Source organism: Salmo trutta, chromosome 25 (genome assembly GCF_901001165.1).
Source record: "Salmo trutta chromosome 25, fSalTru1.1, whole genome shotgun sequence".
NCBI classification, from domain to species: Eukaryota; Metazoa; Chordata; class Actinopteri; order Salmoniformes; family Salmonidae; genus Salmo; species Salmo trutta.
In genome coordinates this window covers 17654185-17674492 of record NC_042981.1, presented here as the reverse complement: position 1 = coordinate 17674492, position 20308 = coordinate 17654185, and the positions used below count along the sequence as shown (strand labels likewise).

Sequence of the window (20308 nt, the reverse complement as noted above, 5' to 3'; positions counted from 1 at the left end):
ATACACAACCTATTTCAAATCAAAACAAATCCAATTTTCACAGTTTTGTGGAAATGAGTGACCAAGCAGAATTGAGTGGGAAAAAAAGACTAAGAATAACACAAGCACTCTCAACATGAACATGGGTCGTTCCACGAAATGAGTGCCTTTGATATTTTAAGTTGAAGTTGTGCACCAACATTACATTTTCAACGAAGTGTCCTTTAATAAAAAAGTGCCCTTTTGCATCTATCCAGTATATGTGACCATAAATAATAATAATAATAATAATTAAATATAGACCACATGGAGAATCAATCACATTCACAATTCAATAAGAATTTTTATATGAATAAAGTGCAAAAAATTCTACATTTTCACATGTCCCTCTGTGCACCATCTGTGGACTTCCAAGAAGAGTTTAACCTACTTAACCCCAAAATGTCTCCAAGTTTTCACCATCAAGCCCTAGTTATTATGTTGCTTTGAAAAAGTTATTTCTGAAGATTATTATTTATTTAATGTGATTAGTGATTCATTTGAAGGAAAACATTTTTACTGTCCCTCATTTTAAGGTTAACCCTTACATGTGATCTGAACTCTCGTTTTAATATTGTGAAACTATTCCTTTTTTTTAAAAAAGAAACATTGATCATCTGATGGTCAAATCATAGCGTAAAAGCAGGTAAGCTGGTTCTACTCTTTTTGGGCATTGTTTGGTGTTTTGTGGTGGAAGACTGAGTGGGTCGAGCGTAACACGTCAACCCTGCTACCCATAGATAGACAGGCTAGAAATGTTTTAACAATACATGTTTTGCCCCTCCTGGTTGCACACAACAAGCTTCCATTCCCCCTGTCACAAGGGGATGGCTGATTTAAGATAAAAAATGGTAAACCCTGTTACGGTCAACCCTGTAACTTTTTTGGGAACTTTATAGGTATACTATAATACTATATAGTATTTTTTTTATTTAACCTCTTGATATGGAAAAACTTGTTTTTTATGAAGTTGATCATGTGCTCTTTACGACAGAATGTTAAAATGAGGTAAAAGCAAATGTTTTTTTCCCCTCAAAGTTACAGTACACTTCTCAAAAGGCACCAAATTGGTGGAACGACCCACATAACATCCTCATTGCTTTGATATCAATTGCCTCTTCTTTTTGTTAATGTATTTTTGTTTCATGTTATGGATCAGTTTCCAGTGCCTGTACCCCACGACTGTACTGTGGGCGTATATCGCTGACTATCTCGTTTTAATAATGGAGTTACTGTAAATATAAGCCTTGCATCACATAGAATGGACACCATTTCAATCGAATAGCAACTTACAAATCCTGACAATCTTATAGGATCACCTTCCTGTCATGAGAAATGGCATGTACTCCCAAAATACAGTGCATTACGTAAAAAGTTATACACCTTTCCTTGTGTTTACTAACTGACACCTTTACCCCAGACATAGTGTGGTCTTTGGTCCAGAGTCCTGACTGAGTTGTGTAAATGGAAAGGAACTCCCTATCAAGAGACAGAGGTGTGGATGTGGCTTGGGTGATACTAAATAGCACACACAGTACAGCATATACAGCTAGAGACGCCTCAAGATTGTCTGACTTGTCCAAGCTCTTGTCACCACCGAAGGTGAGATATTGTCAAACTCGACTGTACAAAGCATTACATTTCAAAAGGATTCCAAAAGGGTTCTGTGCAGAGGGATAGGGTTATGCCGTTTTCATCTGAAGAACCCTTTTTAGAAGACGAGGGCTATTTGTAAGTCAAAGGGTTCTACCTTAAACAACCTAAGAACCGTTTTGGAAGAAAGGGTTCGTTGATTATTATTTTTAACCCTTCTGAATTTGAATAAGCTTTTTTATTGGATTTTTTTTTCTTTCTTTTAAATAGTGCCAGAGCATTAGCGTTTACCTCAGTGTTTAAACTTTAACATCAGGAGTTGGAGTAATATGATACATTTAAAAATAGGTGTGAGAATGTTTTCAACTGTACCTACATGGGAATATTTGTACATGTATATATTATTCCCTTCATCCTTTTACATATACAGTACTGACGTACAGTAGTTGATATCTTTGGCATGATTTCTGTCTTTCAATGTAGCACTTAGATGATTTTATTGAGCAGAAAGTAGTAGAATATTGGGACCCGTTACTGAGATGGTTGTTCCAGTTTAGATGACTTGGTTAATCAATCTGCTCTACCCTGGCAGTCATTCTGAATGCAGGTTGATGTTGATTAAAAGTTCCAATTGTTGGATATCCTCACTCTGGCTGGATTCCAATAGGAATTACACATCACTTTGCAAGCGAGCATAAAGTGACTTGCAGGGCTGATGTGGCCTGTAAACCAGGAATTTATAACTAGGTGTTATAACTAGGTCCTCAAAGAAAGTTTTTATGATACAGTATACAATATGTCATGTATTGTCATTTTTTATTTTATAGGCAAATAAGGTTGGTGAAACCATTCATATAGGGTTCTTAGAAGAACCCTTCAAAGATAAAAGGGTTATTAGTAGAACTGTTCATCGATGGTTCTAGGAAGAACCTTTAGATGTTATTGGTAGAACCCTTTATAGAGGTTGCAAGGCAGAACCATTCATAGAGGGCTCTAGGTTGAACCATTTACAGGGGGTTCTATGAAGAACCCTACATAGAGGGTTGTATACCAAAAAGGGTTACCCTATGGGGACAAACCAAGGAACCCTACAGTATATGGTTCTACTTAACACATTTCTTTCTAAGTGTATTAGACACATCTTTCCAAGACTAACCACGCATTCACAGGAAAATGTTATTGTGCTTCTTCACATAGAATCTGAAACATCGTTTCCACACAAAAAACAATTAGACTGAATCGTTAGTTATGTTTTCAAAGGTCAACTTTGAAGTGATGTTCAGGTTCAGTAAATGTGCGGCCAGTACAGCACTGTACAGAAATATAGTGAGGGGATGTGTAATGTGCCTGGCATAAGGTCACATTGATATTAAAATAATAGTTTGTAGAGGAAATCCAAGCTTCATCTTGATTTAAAAAAATGATGCTCTATGAGTAAATACATAATAAACTTTGTTATGGAGCTGCTGAGAAGAACAAGGAGGAGGAGGAGAAGAAGAAGATACACAAGTTCTGCTTTTATTAATCTGGATTATTCATGCTTTTAACACCAAATTGTGTGTGCTGAAATGTATATTTGAACAAACTGAAAGCTAAACCATGCTGATCCTTACATCCCTTCTACAGTGCAGCCATCATCACATGTTGTCACAGCAAACCCCTAGCCACCACTTGGCATGAACACTCAAAACAAATGTTACAAAATGAATTAGCTGACAACCTCCATGCAGCCCATGTCCACACCTCCTCTGTTCTAGGCCCATATCTGACCCTCACAGTCATAGGCTTGCTCCAATATACAAACACATGAAAGGCATTTGAGGTTAAGTACTGTAACTCACGCAATATCAGTGAATCTCAAACTGTACTTCATCCAGGTTCCTCACATGTTCATATTCTCTCACATTCATTCACTGATACTCATTGAATAGAAAGGAGAAAAGACTCAACCAAAACATATGCAATAAATGTGTTCTTGTTAAAACCACCATTGTTCATTTCTGTCCTGGTCCCGTGTGGCTCAGTTGGTAGAGCATGGCACTTGCAATGCTGGGGTTGTGGGTTTGATTCTCATGGGAGACCAGTATGGGGGTGGAAAGTATGACAATGTATGCACTCACTACTGTAAGTCCCTCTGGATAAGAGTGTCTACTAAAATGTAAACATGTCCAGCCAGGTTATTATCCCTGTGTGGTATGAGCAGAGGTTTCTCATGTTTCTCACTGTGAGTTCTGCTGGCTGTGGTGTGACAACCACTGGTCAATACTGTTACACTTCTGGGCTTTTGTTTCTCTGCCTCCCTCTGTACACACACACACACACACACACACACACACACACACACACACACACACACACACACACACACACACACACACACACACACACACACACACACACACACACACACACACACACACACACACACACACACACCACACCACACCCCATGACTGGCGGCCATAGAAGAGCTGTTGCTGCAGCTATTGCTATTATTTTAGTCCTCAGAGTGATACGCGGTACAGTACACATAAATGCTCACAACACATACAACTGCAATTCGAAGGCAAACTCTCTAGTCTAGACTAACCCTGCCACAGTTTCTTTATTTTTTTAATGTGGTTTATGTAACTCTTCCAGGATACTAGTGTATTTGAATAGAGTTGCAAAATTCCTGTAACTCTCTCCAAATTCCTAGGTTTTTTAGAAATATTGGTTGGAAAATTCCCGGAATCAGAAGGGAATAAACAGGAAATCTGGAACCCTTTTACCGGTATTAATTTGGGCAAAGTTAATATTTTATAACCCTAGTATTGAACGCATGCATTAAGAGAGAATGTCTGATATGAAAGCTAGAGAGATAGCTACTAAAGACCTGAGAAATAACTGGTACCATGGGGTATGATGGGTGGGCGTCAATAACCAGTAGAGAAAACTAAAATCATTGTTTATTATAAAGACTAATTACCGGAACAAAATCAATTAACGTGTCTCACTGTAAATGAAATTCCTACTTGTTATTATACTGTACTTTTCATTTTACAGTGAATAACCAAGGGTCTGGAGTGCTCACTCACTTAGTTAAATAAGTACGCATACTGTATATACACAGTATGTATACTGTATGTACACTGTATGTATATTGTATGTATGCTGTATACATATGAAACTGATCTTATGCTGTATGCGCTGTACTAATTAACAAACACTTGAGATATGTAACACCTGAATCTGACATGGACTATTCTAATGTACTGTACCCTCTACTAATCTCTTACTCTCTTTCTCCCAGACACAACTATAGTCGACAAAGAGAATACGTTCTTGGTTAATAATTTGACACCATATTTAATCATAGTTCTCTTTTAAGACGGTTTCTCATTGTCACCATAACAGAGATACTTTTTAGGAGATGGGAAACTCCATTGGAATCGTATTAACAGCCATTGTGTATGTTGGCCACACGTCATCAACGGGCCGCGCGTTGCATGCTGGTTGATTCTGGGACAAGGAGTGCACTCCGCAAGGAGTGAATGGGAGTCAATTGAGCATTAGCTCAAAAACCCAACATTAGCATGAATTACGTCAACAAGAAGTACAGCTTTAAAAATATTCGTTAATCCAGTTTGCTACAGCAGGAAAATAAGCCTGCAGCAACAGAAAATGTGAATTATTATGTGGATAATTCATGGATATTTTTGTAGAGGTTAACACATTTTTCGAAAGGGAAAATCACATCTGAAATTTCAAAGTGGAAATTACAAACTTCAGAAGCCTTTTAAAACCTCCAAAAAGTTGTACATTTCTGCATTTCAGGAATGTTCTACTGCACCACGGTGATCAAATTAAGATCCTACATCTGTAAGTATCTGACCTTAAAAGCTGTATGTTCACACTTTATTAGAGACTATTTTACAGCTCTGCTGCGCTGCTGGCATGCCAAACCACCCCAGTGCATTCTCTTAGTAGGTCTCCACTGTACTGGCTCTGCTAGAGTCTAGTCTATAGTGTACTCATTAATAATGGCAGGCTCAGAGGGGGGTACAGCCATCTTATGGCTTCAGGGTAGAAGCTGTTAAGGAGCCTTTTGGACCTAGACTTGGTGCTCCGGTACCGCTTGCCATGTGGTAGCAGAAAGAATAGTCTATAACTTGGGTGGCTGGAGTCTTTGAAAAATGTTTGGGCCTTCCTCTGACACCGCCTGGTATAGAGGTCCTGGATGTCAGGAAGCTTGGCCCCAGTGATGTACTGGGCCACTACCCTCTGTAGCACCTTACGGTCGGAGGCCGAACAGTTGCCATACCAGGCGGTGATGCAACCGGTCAGGATGCTCTCGATGGTGCAGCTGTAGAAATTTTGGAGGATCTGGAGACCCATGCAAATCTTTTCAGTCTCTTCGGGGATAATAGGCGTTGTCGTGCCCTCTTCACAACTGTATTGGTGTGTTTGGACCATGATAATTTGTTGGTGATGTGGACACCAAGGAACTTGAAGCTCTCGAACCGCTCTCCTACATCCCCATCGATGTGAATGGGGACATGTCAGCCCTCCTTCTCCGGTAGTCCACGATCAGCTCCTTTGTCTTGCTCACATTGAGGAAGAGGTTGTTGTCCTGGCACCACACTGCCAGGTCTCTGACCTCCTCCCTATAGGCTGTCTCATCATGGTCGGTGATCACCGTTGTGTCGTCAGCAAACTTAATGATGGTGTTGGAGTCGTGATTGGCGATGCAGTCGTGGGTGAACAGGGAGTAGAGGAGGGGACTAAGCACACACCCCTGAGGGTTTGTTTAGGATCAGCATGGCAGATGTGTTGTTGCCTACCCTTACCACCTGGGGGTGGACCATCAGGAAGTCCAGGATCCAGTTGCAGAGGGAGGTGTTTAGTCCCAGAGTCCTTAGCTTAGTGATGAGCTTTGTGGGCACTATGGTGTTAAACGCTGAGCTGTAGTCAATGAACAGCATTCTCACATAGGCGTTCCTTTTGTCCAGGTGGTAAAGGGTAGTGTGGAGTGCAATTGAGATTGCGTCATCTGTGGATCTGTTGGGGTGGTATGCGAATTGGAGTGGGTCTAGTGTTTCCGGGATGGTGGTGTTAATGTGAGCCATGACCAACCTTTCAAAGCACTTCATGGCTACAGATGTGAGTGCTATGAGGTCGTAGTATCGATTTTTATTTTTCCCAACACTGACAGAAACCACAGCTTATTTTTTGTAATTTCTATTATTGAGAGTGCAGTGTTTACTTAATTACTAAAGTAATTATCAGTCAGGCAGAGGTATATCATTTTGTTGGCTTTCTCTACCTGTTCTCAGTGGTGAGGATCAGTACAATGCTCGTTAATGAGGGGGTCTCTAGCATCACTAGCATATATATTTTAAAGGGGCAATCCAGAATTGGTATAAATTATTTATTTTTACTTTTAAATGTATGTTATATAGCTATTAATCTTATTCATATGTCATGACACCCCATCAGAACCCAAAAGATAATATAATTTTACTCCATTGTTTGCAAGTGTAAACACACACGTTATTGCATCTCATGGATGGTCAGTCCTTGCATCCATAGCAGCATCTATGTAATTTTAGTACAGTTCCATTCCTCCAGCCCCATCCCTCAGTTGTTTACAAGTGTTTTGTTGTTGTTTAAGTTATGGACTGCAGCTTTAAAGGGTGCAACCAGAGCGGATGAATATTAGTCTGTAAGAACACACTAGATAACACAAAGTCGACACTACAGATTTTTACTGTACATCCTAGTTAATTAGCAGATGAGACCAAAGAAGGCTTTTATGGTGCCGACTCTAAGGGGAGAGCACTCGTGAGAGTGCTGGGGCAGAAAAGGGCCATGATCCTCAAAGGGAATGGTGACCCTCTACAGCATCTCTTTTATGCTAATGAAGATGCATGGTGCTTAGAATGCTTTCCAAAACAGCTGCTCCACAATGGCCTATGCACATCGCACAACCTTCATCTTCGGTTCTGTTCTTCCCAAGGTGTGTGTGTGTGTGTGTGTGTGTGTGTGTGTGTGTGTGTGTGTGTGTGTGTGTGTGTGTGTGTGTGTGTGCGTGCGTGCGTGTGTGCGTGTGCGTGTGCATGTGTCTGCTAGTACGTGACCCTACTGCACATGGCTCTCATCAGGATAATGGCACTCATATGGATACTTCACAGGCAATCAAAATCAGTTGCCAAGCAACTGGGGGACCATTCTCTAACTAGGAGACAAACCTTGGGGAGCTGACCACAGAATGTAATAATTTTGCTAATTAATTTCATCTTGGGGACACGTACAGTAAACTATAACTTGATAATGTTTGTTTAATGTTTCTCATTTGTATAATACCAGGGATGAAAGTTCAAAACTACCAGATGTGTATCATACAGTCGTAGTGAAAAAGGGAAATAGAACTGGCTATCATCATGATATAAAAATCACCATCTTTATCTCCAAATACATAACATACATTACTTCTGTTTCTGAAACCATATTTACGGCATTATGAATTTATGAAAGCATCCCAGTGTTGAATATGAGTGGTTATTATAGTGGGTGAAGAAATAAAGAAAGCTTGGTGTGAAGAAGAAGTAGAAGAATTGTGATGGAAGGTTGAGGTTGGTTGACAGACTTGTGGGATGGATGCTTAGTCTATGTGGTCATCACTGCTCCCATCACAGCTCTACTTATGGACTGACACAGACTGAACAAGGAAGTTAGCACTTCCTGTCAGGAACTAACATGGTGCCAACTGATTAATAAGGACATCCAATGGGATGGCCTGTTAACAGTCTATTAGGTCTATTAGACAGCCTTTTGATGGGAACCAGGACCCTGGTTGAAGAAGTAATGAAGAGGTCAGGAGGTGACTGCCCGTCCTCGTTTCTCTGTCCAACAGCAGGTGAATTTATTAAAGGACTGTTCAACACTCATACATGTAATGTCAATAGTTATGGTTATGCTGGTTCATGGTTGCAAGATCTTATTTGGATCAGGACTTGCATGTTAGGTGGAGGATGACACGACAATCCGATATTCATCATGGGCACCTACATCTGCATACTATACTAGATCTTAATTTGATCAACCTGTTGCAGGATAACCTTCCTGGTTAAAAAGGCTTCTGAAGTTTGTAATTTCCACTTTGAAATTTCAGACTTGATTTTCCCTTAGGAAAAATATATCACCCCTACAAAAATGTCCATTAATTATAATAATAATGAACATTTCCTTTTGCTGCGGGATTATTTTCCTGCTGTAAGAAACTGGCTCAAATTAAGATTCTACATCTGTATCTCTGTTTGTTTAACTACAGATTACTACTGTAAATCTTCATTCCACATGTACAGTTCCATTCCTCCAAAAAAAACACACAACATAATTGAAAGGCAGAGCTTTACAGTGAGAATGTTTACATGCACACTAATAATTCAAAATTAAACTCATTATGGCAGTAGGCAGATTATACAATAGTCTTATAAACACCTTACTCTGCTTATCTTAATTGGCATAAGGTCAAAATCGAAGTAAGCATACGCCGATTAAAACATCTAATTTTCTGAGCAATCTTTTCAATTATTAAGACATGTAAACACCTTAATCATCATTCCAGCGGTGTATTTGATCTGCACATGTGCTAGCACCAGCCAAGTGAGCCTCCCTCTTTATGTCTGAACTCAGAATCAAATATAAACTTTATATGTCTGAACTCAGAATCAAATATAAACTTTATATGTCTGAACTCAGAATCAAATATGCTTCACAAAAATAACATGATCACTGTGGTAGAATGTTTATTTTGATTGGCAGTATCATCAGGTAGCCTGTTTTCCAATGTGTCCATGTAAACAGGATTATTAGGGAAATCGTTCTTCTTGCAAAGCATGCAATCGTTTTAATTAACTATTAAATGAATCTGACTCTACACAATAATCATAATATTCTGTGCATGTAACTGCACTCAGTGTGTGACTCAGTATCAGTATCAGACAGTCAGACAGTCATTGAAGGTTATTGACATGTCCATCTAAGCTATAACAAGACCCTTTCAAGGAACTTCTCTTTGGACATGACTATCAATGTTATCATTGCCCTTAAATGATCTAACTCTCTCTTTGCCACAGTAAGATTATCTCTATACTTTGGTCTATAAATAGACATTCTAATCGGCACACCAGACTTCTTTAAGTTGGCAAAGAAGACCCAGAGAGCTGCCAGAGTAGTGCTGTAAACTTTGATTGGACCTTGAAGCTGTCAAACATTCGATGCAACCATTCCCAAGGAGATCATTTATCCTGGAAAGACCAATCATCGTGCCAAACTAGCTTTTAGTAAAGTTGCAATTAGATTACTAATTCTAGGCATTTAGGGCCAAATCTTAACTTCTATAAAGTCAACTTGATCCATCCCAAGACATGCTAATGTGAAATCAAATGTACTTTCTCATAATCCACACTGTCTAGGCCCTGTTGCATACTGTTAGCTTTGTCCCTTTATACACCACACACACACACACACACACAGACACACACACACACACACACATATTTAAGATCTCACCTCACTTCGTACTACCGTAAATTCCGAACTATAAGCCGCAACTTTTTTCCCAGGCTTTGAACCTCGCGGCTTAAACAATGACGCGGCTAATATATGGATTTTTCCCGCTTTCATTTTTTTTTCTAAAAAAAAAACATTCTGTGACGTGCTCAGTTTTTGGGCGGCATGAAGCTTTCATTAGACCAATGAAATTGCCGAACGGGTTAAGGTCAAACAACTTTTTTGTTTGCTGTTTAGATTAAATCGAGCACTCTCAAACTTCCCATCATTCTGATTACGGTAGTCATTTTGTCACCCTCATCATGGAAAAGACACGGAGAAATACATATGATGCAGCTTTCAAGTTGAAGGCGATTGATCTGGCTGTTGGAAAAGGAAATAGAGCTGCTGCACGGGAGCTTGGTCTTAATGAGTCGATGATAAGATGTTGGAAACAGCAGCGTGAGGAATTGACTCAGTGCAAAAAGACAACTAAAGCTTACTGCTAATTATTATTTTTTTGTTACAAGCCGTGTTTCGTTAAAGCCTATTTATTTTTGTTACAAGCCGTGTTTCGTAAATGCCTATTTATTTTTGTTACAAGCCGTGTTTCGTTAAAGCCTGTGTAAAGTTCATTTGTTTTGTCACGCCCTGACCAGGTGAACTCTTCTATTTTGGTCAGGGTGTGGCATTTCTATAGTTTATTTTCTATGTTTTGGTATAGCCTTGCTTTGGTGCGTATTTCTATGTTGGGTTCTGTCGATTCCCAATCAGAGACAGCTGTCGCTAGTTGCCTCTGATTGGGGAATCATATTTAAGTTCCTTTTCCCCCCACGATGTTTGTGGGTTGTTGTCTCTTTGATTTTGAGCAGCTAACGTATCGGTATTTTCTTGATTTTGTGTACGTGTTTATTTCGGTGTAAAAGAATAAACATGTGTTCGCTCCCAGCTGCGCCTTGGTCCACTTCTTCCTTCATGCACGACGATCGTTACATGTTTCAATGTACCGGTAGGCACCTGCGGCTTATAGACATGTGCGGCTTATTTATGTTCAAAATAATATATATTTTTTACATTCAGTGGGTGCGGCTTATATTCAGGTGCGCTTAATAGTCCGGAAATTACGGTATTTAAATTAGTGTTAAGTGTTTCTGAGCATCTATACACGAGAGGGAACCTCTCTCTGTGATACAATGTGTCTACAACAAGGTGTTGAGGTACAACCTCCTGTAGTTCATATATATTTTGTGCCTTACTTCATTAAGAATTTAGTGTCATTTGCCCACACACACGAATAACCCTGGGACAGAAGGTGTTTCTGCTTTCTAGTGTCATGTCAGTATTACCACTGTAACCCTTAGACAACAACAAAAGCCTACATTTTAATACCCATGCTTCAGAGGATGACAGAGGTGCAACCCAGGAACTTTATATATGTTACAGATAACTTCTCATATGATCAATTACAATAACTTGGGCCTGTGGAAACGTTATCATGTTGGAATGGAAATAAACTAATGAAGGGAGACTATACCCACTGGGCACACAATAGATGAATCAACGTTGCTGCCACGTCATTTCAATTAAATGACGTTGAACCAAGGTAGAATAGACGTTGAATTGACGTCTGTGCCCAGTGTGTAAAGACGTCATCACCAAATGAAACTATCAAGTTACAACATATGTAGGCCTACATAAAATTGTCTTTGAGAGATAGTTTTCAGGTGGGTTTTAACAAACTGTGTTTTTTAGCCCATACCCTTTTCAGATATAAACAAAATACGGCAGCCTATAAAGAAGATGCTATGATAAAGACTAGGTGTTTTTCTTCTAGATATGAAAGGGGTTTATACGACCTCAGATCTTGGAGTAATAGATGGTCATACATACACCATGTAGGCTACAACAGGCCTGATGATTATGGAGGAAGGAGGTGATCACCACATGCTCGAATGGTAGATAATTATCTTGTTATTCAAAACTGTTCTACAATGTCAATGATCTCTGTGCATGGAATGTACTATAACTCCTCACCATGCTCACAACACACATAGTTCGCATCCCAAATGGCACCCTATTCCCTATGGGCCCAGGTCAAAAGAAGTACACTATATTGGGAAAAGGGTGCCATTTGCGACACATCCATAGGCTACAGTACAGTACAGAACATTATAATATAAACCTTCACAGTCAAAACTTAAAATCCTCCCCCTCTGAGCCTGTCATTATTAATGAGCACACTATAGACTAGACTCAAGCAGAGCCAGTAGTGTAGGCCTACTGAGAGTCTGCACTGGGGTGGTGTTGGCATGCCAGCAGTACAGCAAAGAGCTGTAAAATAGTCTCTAATAAAGTGTGAACATACAGCTATTAAGAGACACTTACAGATGTGGGATCTTAATTTGATCACTGTGTTACAGGATAACATTCCTGAAATGCAGGAAATGTAAAACTTGTAGAGTATTTGAGATTTTGAAAGGCTTCTGAAGTTTGTCATTTCCACTTTGACATTTCAGACTTGATTTTCCCTTACAAAAAATGTATCAACCTCTTACAAAAATGTCCAATAATTATAATCCACATAATAATTGGCATTTCCTGTTGCTGCAGGATTAGTTTCCTGCTGAAGCAAACAGGCTCAATTTAAGATTCTACACCTGTAGTTACCATGTTGTTAATCAGTGATCAATTACAACTTTATTAAACATCTGGATTCTTAATGTCCTTAGCTTGTTTAACGTTTCCTTTCTTATGTTGAACTTTTCCTCTCTCTTAATGATAAACCCTCTTTGTAAGTATATATTTCCATGCTGCCCACCCCCCTGTAATTCTAACAGAAACCACTTCATGTCACCAATTTATTTCCCTTGCTGCCACTACTCTTGCTCAACTGGGGGGTCTAAAAAAGTGTAAACTGTAGCCACTTATTTCCTTCATAGTTTGTTTGCCTAAGCATGACCATGGACTTTTCTGAGTTGTTCCATCGCATCCTATCAGAAAGGAACCACAAAAAATGTCATGTTTAGACAAACATGACCTACTGTATGGCTGGGTCAGATCCCACTGGGCATTCACTGGTTGAATTAACTTAGTTTCTACGTAATTGCAATAAAATATATGTTGAACCAACGTGGAATAAACGTTGCATTTAAATCTGTGCCCAGAGGTATGGATTATGTCACGCCATATAATAGACTGAAATCTGTATACCTGAATGTAAACATGTAGGCAAAAGTTAATAGATCACTAATACCTAGCCTATATCTGTGCATTACATGTTTCCAACTAAATCCATGATAAGAATGGCGCTGCAGAAGTGATAGAATATTACCTTCTGGTCCACGATGGAGCATGCCATCTCCCGGACCTGAGCGAGGCTGAAGTCGACAGAGTCCAAAAGTACAGGCTCGCGGCTCAGCCCGATCTGGATCTGGAAAGATATGCCATTGGACCCCGGGGACAGGGGACTTGGCGGTCGGATCACTGGCGGAGCGCTCATATGAATCTCCCGGGAGTCAAAACAATACCGACTTGACATAGATGAGTAAATCTACGTACTTGTCTAACCGCTAAACAACCGCCTGTTTTGAATATCAAACTAAAATGTCAAATCTCCGACCGTGTCATGAATGCAAAATATGACGAGATGATAAGGATAATAAAACGAATGATAGAAATCAGAGAGATTATGAAAAATCTCTTATATCATTTGAGAGGTGAAAGACGATGAAGTATAGCCTATGTCAGTTATGTTTGAATGTTCGGATGTGATCAGAGCCCGCCTCCTGCCTGACTGATGATAGATCTCATCATCAGTGAGACAGGGTGATGCGAGAGGAAAGAAGAGCTGAGCGGTGACGAGGAGCGAAATGGGTGGGAGACTACCCCTCACCCTCTCTTTTTTAAAAGTTTAATTATAGGTTTGGGTACCAATGTGGCTGAACAAGAGCTGTCCTCTCAAACATCCGAAATGCTGACTCAATGGAAATATTACCACCGACTAGACTTCCATTCTCTTACAGCCAAGAGCCAAATCTAGAAGTACATTTTATGGATAAGGCAATGGGACAATCATATGTAGAAATTCAACAAAAAACGTGCCTAATTATGGCTAATTAATTCTAATTTTAAAAGTTGAATAAAGTATATATTGTACAGGGGCAAAACAAGTGATGAGAGGAGCTATTCAACACCTGTAGTTGGGATATGCAAAAAAAATTGAAAATAACATTTCCAATTCACACATGCATATTATTACACACTTGTACATGTGTGAAATAGGACAGGTATAGGCACCCACCAAATGATTATTATTATTGTTATTATTACCTGGTCCTTATGAGTGATTCTGGAGGGGGAACTGATCTCAAACCTGCTCCCAGGGATAACTTCCTAGTGGTCCATAACAGCATTGCAGTAAAACAGTCAAATAATACAGTTGAAGTCGAAAGTTTACATACAGCTTAGCCAAATACATTTAAACTCAGTTTTTCACAATTCCTGACATTTAATCCTAGTAAAAAATCTCTGTCTTAGGTCAGTTAGGATCACCACCTTATTTTAAGAATTTGAAATGTCAGAACAATAGTAGAGAGAATAATTTACTTCAGTTTGTATTTCTTTCACCACATTCCCAGTGGGTCAGACGTTTACATACGCTCAATTAGTATTTGGTAGCATTGCCTGAATTTTGGCCCATTCCTCCTGACAGAGCTGGTGTAACTGAGTCTGGTTTGTAGGCCTCCTTGCTCGCACACGCTTTTTCATTTCTGCCCACAAATTTTCTATAGGATTGAGGTCAGGGCTTTGCGATGGCCACTCCAATACCTTGACTTTGTTGTCCTTAAGCCATTTTGCCACAACTTTGGAAGTATGGTTGGGGTCACTGTCCATTTGGAAGACCCATTTGCGACCTAGCTTTAACTTCCTGACTGATGTCTTGAGATGTTGCTTCAATATATCCACATAATTTTCCTCCCTTGTGATGCCATCTATTTTGTGAAGTGCACCAGTCCCTCCTGCAGCAAAGCACCCCCACAACATGATGCTGCAACCCCCGTGCTTCACAGTTGGGATGGTGTTCTTCGGCTTGCAAGCCTCCCCCTTTTTCCTCCAAACATAATGATGGTCATTATGGCAAAACAGTTCTATTTTTGTTTCATCAGACCAGAGGACATTTCTCCAAAAAGTATGATCTTTGTCCCGATGTGCAGTTGCAAACCGTAGTCTGGCTTTTTTATGGCGGTTTTGGAGCAGTGGCTTCATCCTTGCTAAGCAGCCTTTCGGGTTATGTCGATATAGGACTCGTTTTACTGTGGATATAGATACTTTTGTACCTGTTTGCTCCAGCATCTTCACAAGGTTCTTTGATGTTGTTCTGGGATTGATTTGCACTTTTCGCACCAAAGTACATTCATCTCTAGGAGACAGAACGCGTCTCCTTCCTGAGCGGTATGACGGCTCCGTGGTCCCATGGTGTTTATACTTGCGTACTATTGTTTGTACAGATGAATGTGGTACCTTCAGGTGTTTGGAAATTGCTCCCAAGGATGAACCAGACTTGTGGAGGTCTACAAATTTTTTTCTGAGGTCTTGGCTGATTTCTTTTGATTTTCCCATGATGTCAAGCAAAGAGGCACTGAGTTTGAAGGTAGGCCTTGAAATACATCCACAGGTGTTATGCACAAAGTACATGTCCTAACCAACTTGCCAAACTATAGTTTGTTAACAAGAAATTTGTGGAGGGGTTGAAACACGAGTTTCAATGACTCCAACTGTATATAGGGCAGGTAATCAAGGAGGTGATGGAGTCCAGGTGTGTGTCATGATGCGCTGATGCCCGTAACGATGGTGACAGGTGTGCGACATAACGAGCAGCCTGGTGACCTAGAGGCCGGAGAGGGAGCACACGTGACAGACATACTGTGGATTTGCTAAACAGTATTTTTAGAACAGTAAGAAATACTGTCGATTTGCTAAACAGTATTCTTAGAACAGTAAGAAAGACTGTGGATTTGCTAAACAGTATTCTTAGAACAGTAAGAAATAATGTGGATTTGCTAAACAGTATTCTTAGAACAGTAAGAAATAATGTGGATTTGCTAAACAGTGTTCCTAGAACAGCATGTGTGCTGGCATGTTGGTAACAAGCTGGGAGAGCTCAAGACTAGTGGTTGCTAGGAGAGAGAGAGAGAGAGAGGACAGCTGATGCTTCTCCTCCTACGCTTCAACCTTGTACACATTAATGCTTCAGCTCAGATGTAATACATTTACACCAGCAGATATGCTTTTCCATCATATCAGCTTTGAGTATTTTGCGAGCAGCTTGCAGCTGATAAAGGCATAGAGACATCACAGCAGTACATTTACAGTGCCCCGAGTGACACTGCCATAGAGATCTATCTCTATGAACAATGTATCCAAAATCATAGTTTGAACCTCAACCCATTTTCATGGTCAAACTGCATACAAATATATGTAGCATTACGTGATTTAATAGCTAGCATAATGCATCATGATATATTACATAAGGAGATTTAACTAAAGTATCCACCTTACAGTATTACATTTTGACAGAAGACAAAGTCCTCTTACAAAGTCCTGTTTCCACCATTATGTCAACTTCAATACAGTGGGGCAAAAAAGTATTTAGTCAGCCACCAACTGTGCAAGTTCTCCCACTTAAAAAGATGAGAGAGGCCTGTAATTTTCATCATAGGTACACGTCAACTATGACAGACAAAATGAGAAAAAAAAATCCCGAAAATCACATTTTTGGATTTTTAATGAATTTATTTGCAAATTATGGTGGAAAATAAGTATTTGGTCAATAACAAAAGTTTCATTTTGGTCTGTCATAGTTGAAGTGTACCTATGATGAAAATTACAGGCCTCTCTCATCTTTTTAAGTGGGAGAACTTGCACAATTGGTGGCTGACTAAATACTTTTTTGCCCCACTGTATGTGACACATGTCATATGAAAGCCCTGCTAGACTCTCATCGAGATGGATGGATGTGTGGATGGATGGATGGTTGGATTCCATCATTTTAGGCCTGCTGACCGTGGCAGCAAATTACTCTGATTATTGTAAGCCTCCCAGAAAAAAATAGAGGGACAGCACCATTATGAATCCTCTTAGAGGATGTGTTTCTGTGTGTTTGTATGGAAGGCTGACACAGTGTGAGACTGTCCTCTTTTTGATGGAGATATATTATATTATCTCTGTCAGTATATACAGTACATCTGCAAAGTTTGTTGTCTGTGAAGCCTATTGTAATATATATAATTTAGCAGACACTTTTCTCCGAAGCAACTTACAATCACGCGGGCATACATTTCTACTGTATGTACATTTTGGGCAGCCCCAGGAATCAAAACCACAACGTCATGCTCTACAATCATACAGGACAAGACTATCATCTGTCTTAATCCCAGTATTTATTTATGTTTCATACAAATTGTTCACCAAAAAAAAATAGGGAACAGTTAGCTAGAAATGATGCATACAGTGAATATTTCAATCATAATTTCTATCATCAGGTAGCTAGCTACACGTGATTCACTATACAAAGGTCCAAACAAAATTCCTACCTACCCTGATCAAATGGCAAGATGAGATAATAATTTCTGCAGCATCATGATTACAAATACATCTGGATCATAATTATGGATCCACTTGTTGAAAAATATATCAAAAGAGACTAGAGAGATGTTTTTCAGCCCTTGCACTTAACCCATTTCAAGAGATAGAAGTGTCTAATCTATTTCCAGTTATAGATGTGTGTGTTACTTTAGGTCATAGGTCACCTTAGCGAACTAAACTTCACACTATGGTGAAGGAAGTTTCCGATAAACTTCATCAACGGCGTGGAGCCAAAACTAGGCTTGGTGGAATCTAGCTCCGATTATATCGATTCGCCCAATGTCAATACTTAAAAAATATGAAACGTCCATCTTGTACCTATGTTTGTCCCAGTGGAGGCTGCTGAGGGGATGACAGCTCATAATAATGGCTGGAATAGAGTAAGAGGAAAACATGTGTTTGATGTATTTGATACCATTCTACTCATTCCACTCCAGCCATTACCGAATCATCAAATCAAATTACATTTTATTGGTCACATACACATGGTTAGCAGATGTTATTGCGAGTGTAGCGAAATGCTTGTGCTTCTAGTTCCGACAGTGCAGCAATATCTAACAAGTAATATCTAACAATTCCACAAAAAATACCAAATACACACAAAGCTAAGCAAAGGAATGGAATAAGAAGATATAAATATAAATATACTGCTCAAAAAAATAAAGGGAACACTAAAATAACACATCCTAGATCTGAATAAATGAAATAATCTTATTAAATACTTTTTTCTATACATAGTTGAATGTGCTGACAACAAAATCACACAAAAATAATCAATGGAAATCCAATTTATCAACCCATGGAGGTCTGGATTTGGAATCACTCAAAATTAAAGTGGAAAACCACACTACAGGCTGATCCAACTTTGATGTAATGTCCTTAAAACAAGTCTAAATGAGGCTCAGTAGTGTGTGTGGCCTCCACGTGCCTGTATGACCTCCCTACAACACCTGGGCATGCTCCTGATAAGGTGGCGGATGGTCTCCTGAGGGATCTCCTCCCAGACCTTGACTAAAGCATCCGCCAACTCCTGGACAGTCTGTGGTGCAACGTGGCGTTGGTGGATGGAGCGAGACATGATGTCCCAGATGTGCTCAATTGGATTCAGGTCTGGGGAACGGGCGGGCCAGTCCATAGCATCAATGCCTTCCTCTTGCAGGAACTGCTGACACACTCCAGCCACATGAGGTCTAGCATTGTCCTGCATTAGGAGGAACCCAGGGCCAACCGCACCAGCATATGGTCTCACAAGGGGTCTGAGGATCTCATCTCGGTACCTAATGGCAGTCAGGCTACCTCTGGCGAGCACATGGAGGGCTGTGCGGCCCCCCAAAGAAATGCCACCCCACACCATGACTGACCCACCGCCAAACCGGTCATGCTGGAGGATGTTGCAGGCAGCAGAACGTTCTCCACGGCGTCTCCAGACTCTGTCACGTCTGTCACATGTGCTCAGTGTGAACCTGCTTTCATCTGTGAAGAGCACAGGGCGCCATTGGCGAATTTACCAATCTTGGTGTTCTCTGGCAAATGCCAAACGTCCTGCACGGTGTTGGGCTGTAAGCACAACCCCCACCTGTGGACGTCGGGCCCTCATACCACCCTCATGGAGTCTGTTTCTGACCGTTTGAGCAGACACATGCACATTTGTGGCCTGCTGGAGGTCATTTTGCAGGGCTCTGGCAGTGCTCCTCCTGCTCCTCCTTGCACAAAGGCAGAGGTAGCGGTCCTGCTGCTGGGTTGTTGCCCTCCTACGGCCTCCTCCACGTCTCCTGATGTACTGGCCTGTCTCCTGGTAGCGCCTCCATGCTCTGGACACTACGCTGACAGACACAGCAAACCTTCTTGCCACAGCTCGCATTGATGTGCCATCCTGGATGAGCTGCACTACCTGAGCCACTTGTGTGGGTTGTAGACTCCGTCTCATGCTACCACTAGAGTGAAAGCACCGCCAGCATTCAAAAGTGACCAAAACATCAGCCAGAAAGCATAAGAACTGAGAAGTGGTCTGTGGTCACCACCTGCCGAACCACTCCTTTATTGGGGGTGTCTTGCTAATTGCCTATAATTTCCACCTGTTGTCTATTCCATTTGCACAACAGCATGTTGATTTCACAGAAGTTTGATTTCACAGAAGTGTGATTGACTTGGAGTTACATTGTGTTGTTTAAGTGTTCCCTTTATTTTTTTGAGCAGTGTATATGGATGAGCAATGTCAGAGCGGCATAGGGTAAGGTGCAATAGATAGTATAGAATACAGTATATTCATATGAAATGAGCAATGCAAGATATGTAAACATTATTAAAGTGGCATTATTAAAGTGACTAGTGTTCCATTTATTAGTGGCTAATGATTTCAAGTCTGTATGTAGGCAGCAGCCTCTCTGTGATAGTGATGGCTGTTTAACATTCTGATGGCATTGAGATAGAAGCTGTTTTTCAGTCTCTCGGTCCCAGGATGTTTAACCTTCTGATGGCCTTGAGATAGAAGCTATTTTTCAGTCTCTCGGTCCCAGCA

The 20308-nt window shown here is 40.3% G+C and overlaps 1 protein-coding gene across 1 annotated transcript in view; it reads right to left on the bottom strand.

Moving 5' to 3' along the window:
• Positions 1-13873, bottom strand: part of LOC115162099 (serine/threonine-protein kinase D1-like) — a 55684-nt gene extending 41811 nt beyond the window's left edge. Inside the window, exon 1 of the mRNA XM_029713066.1 lies at positions 13478-13873. Coding sequence (XP_029568926.1) covers positions 13478-13684 — 207 coding nt within the window. The 5' untranslated portion in view covers positions 13685-13873. The remainder of the gene's footprint in view (positions 1-13477) is intronic.
• Positions 13874-20308: the final 6435 nt, after the last annotated feature.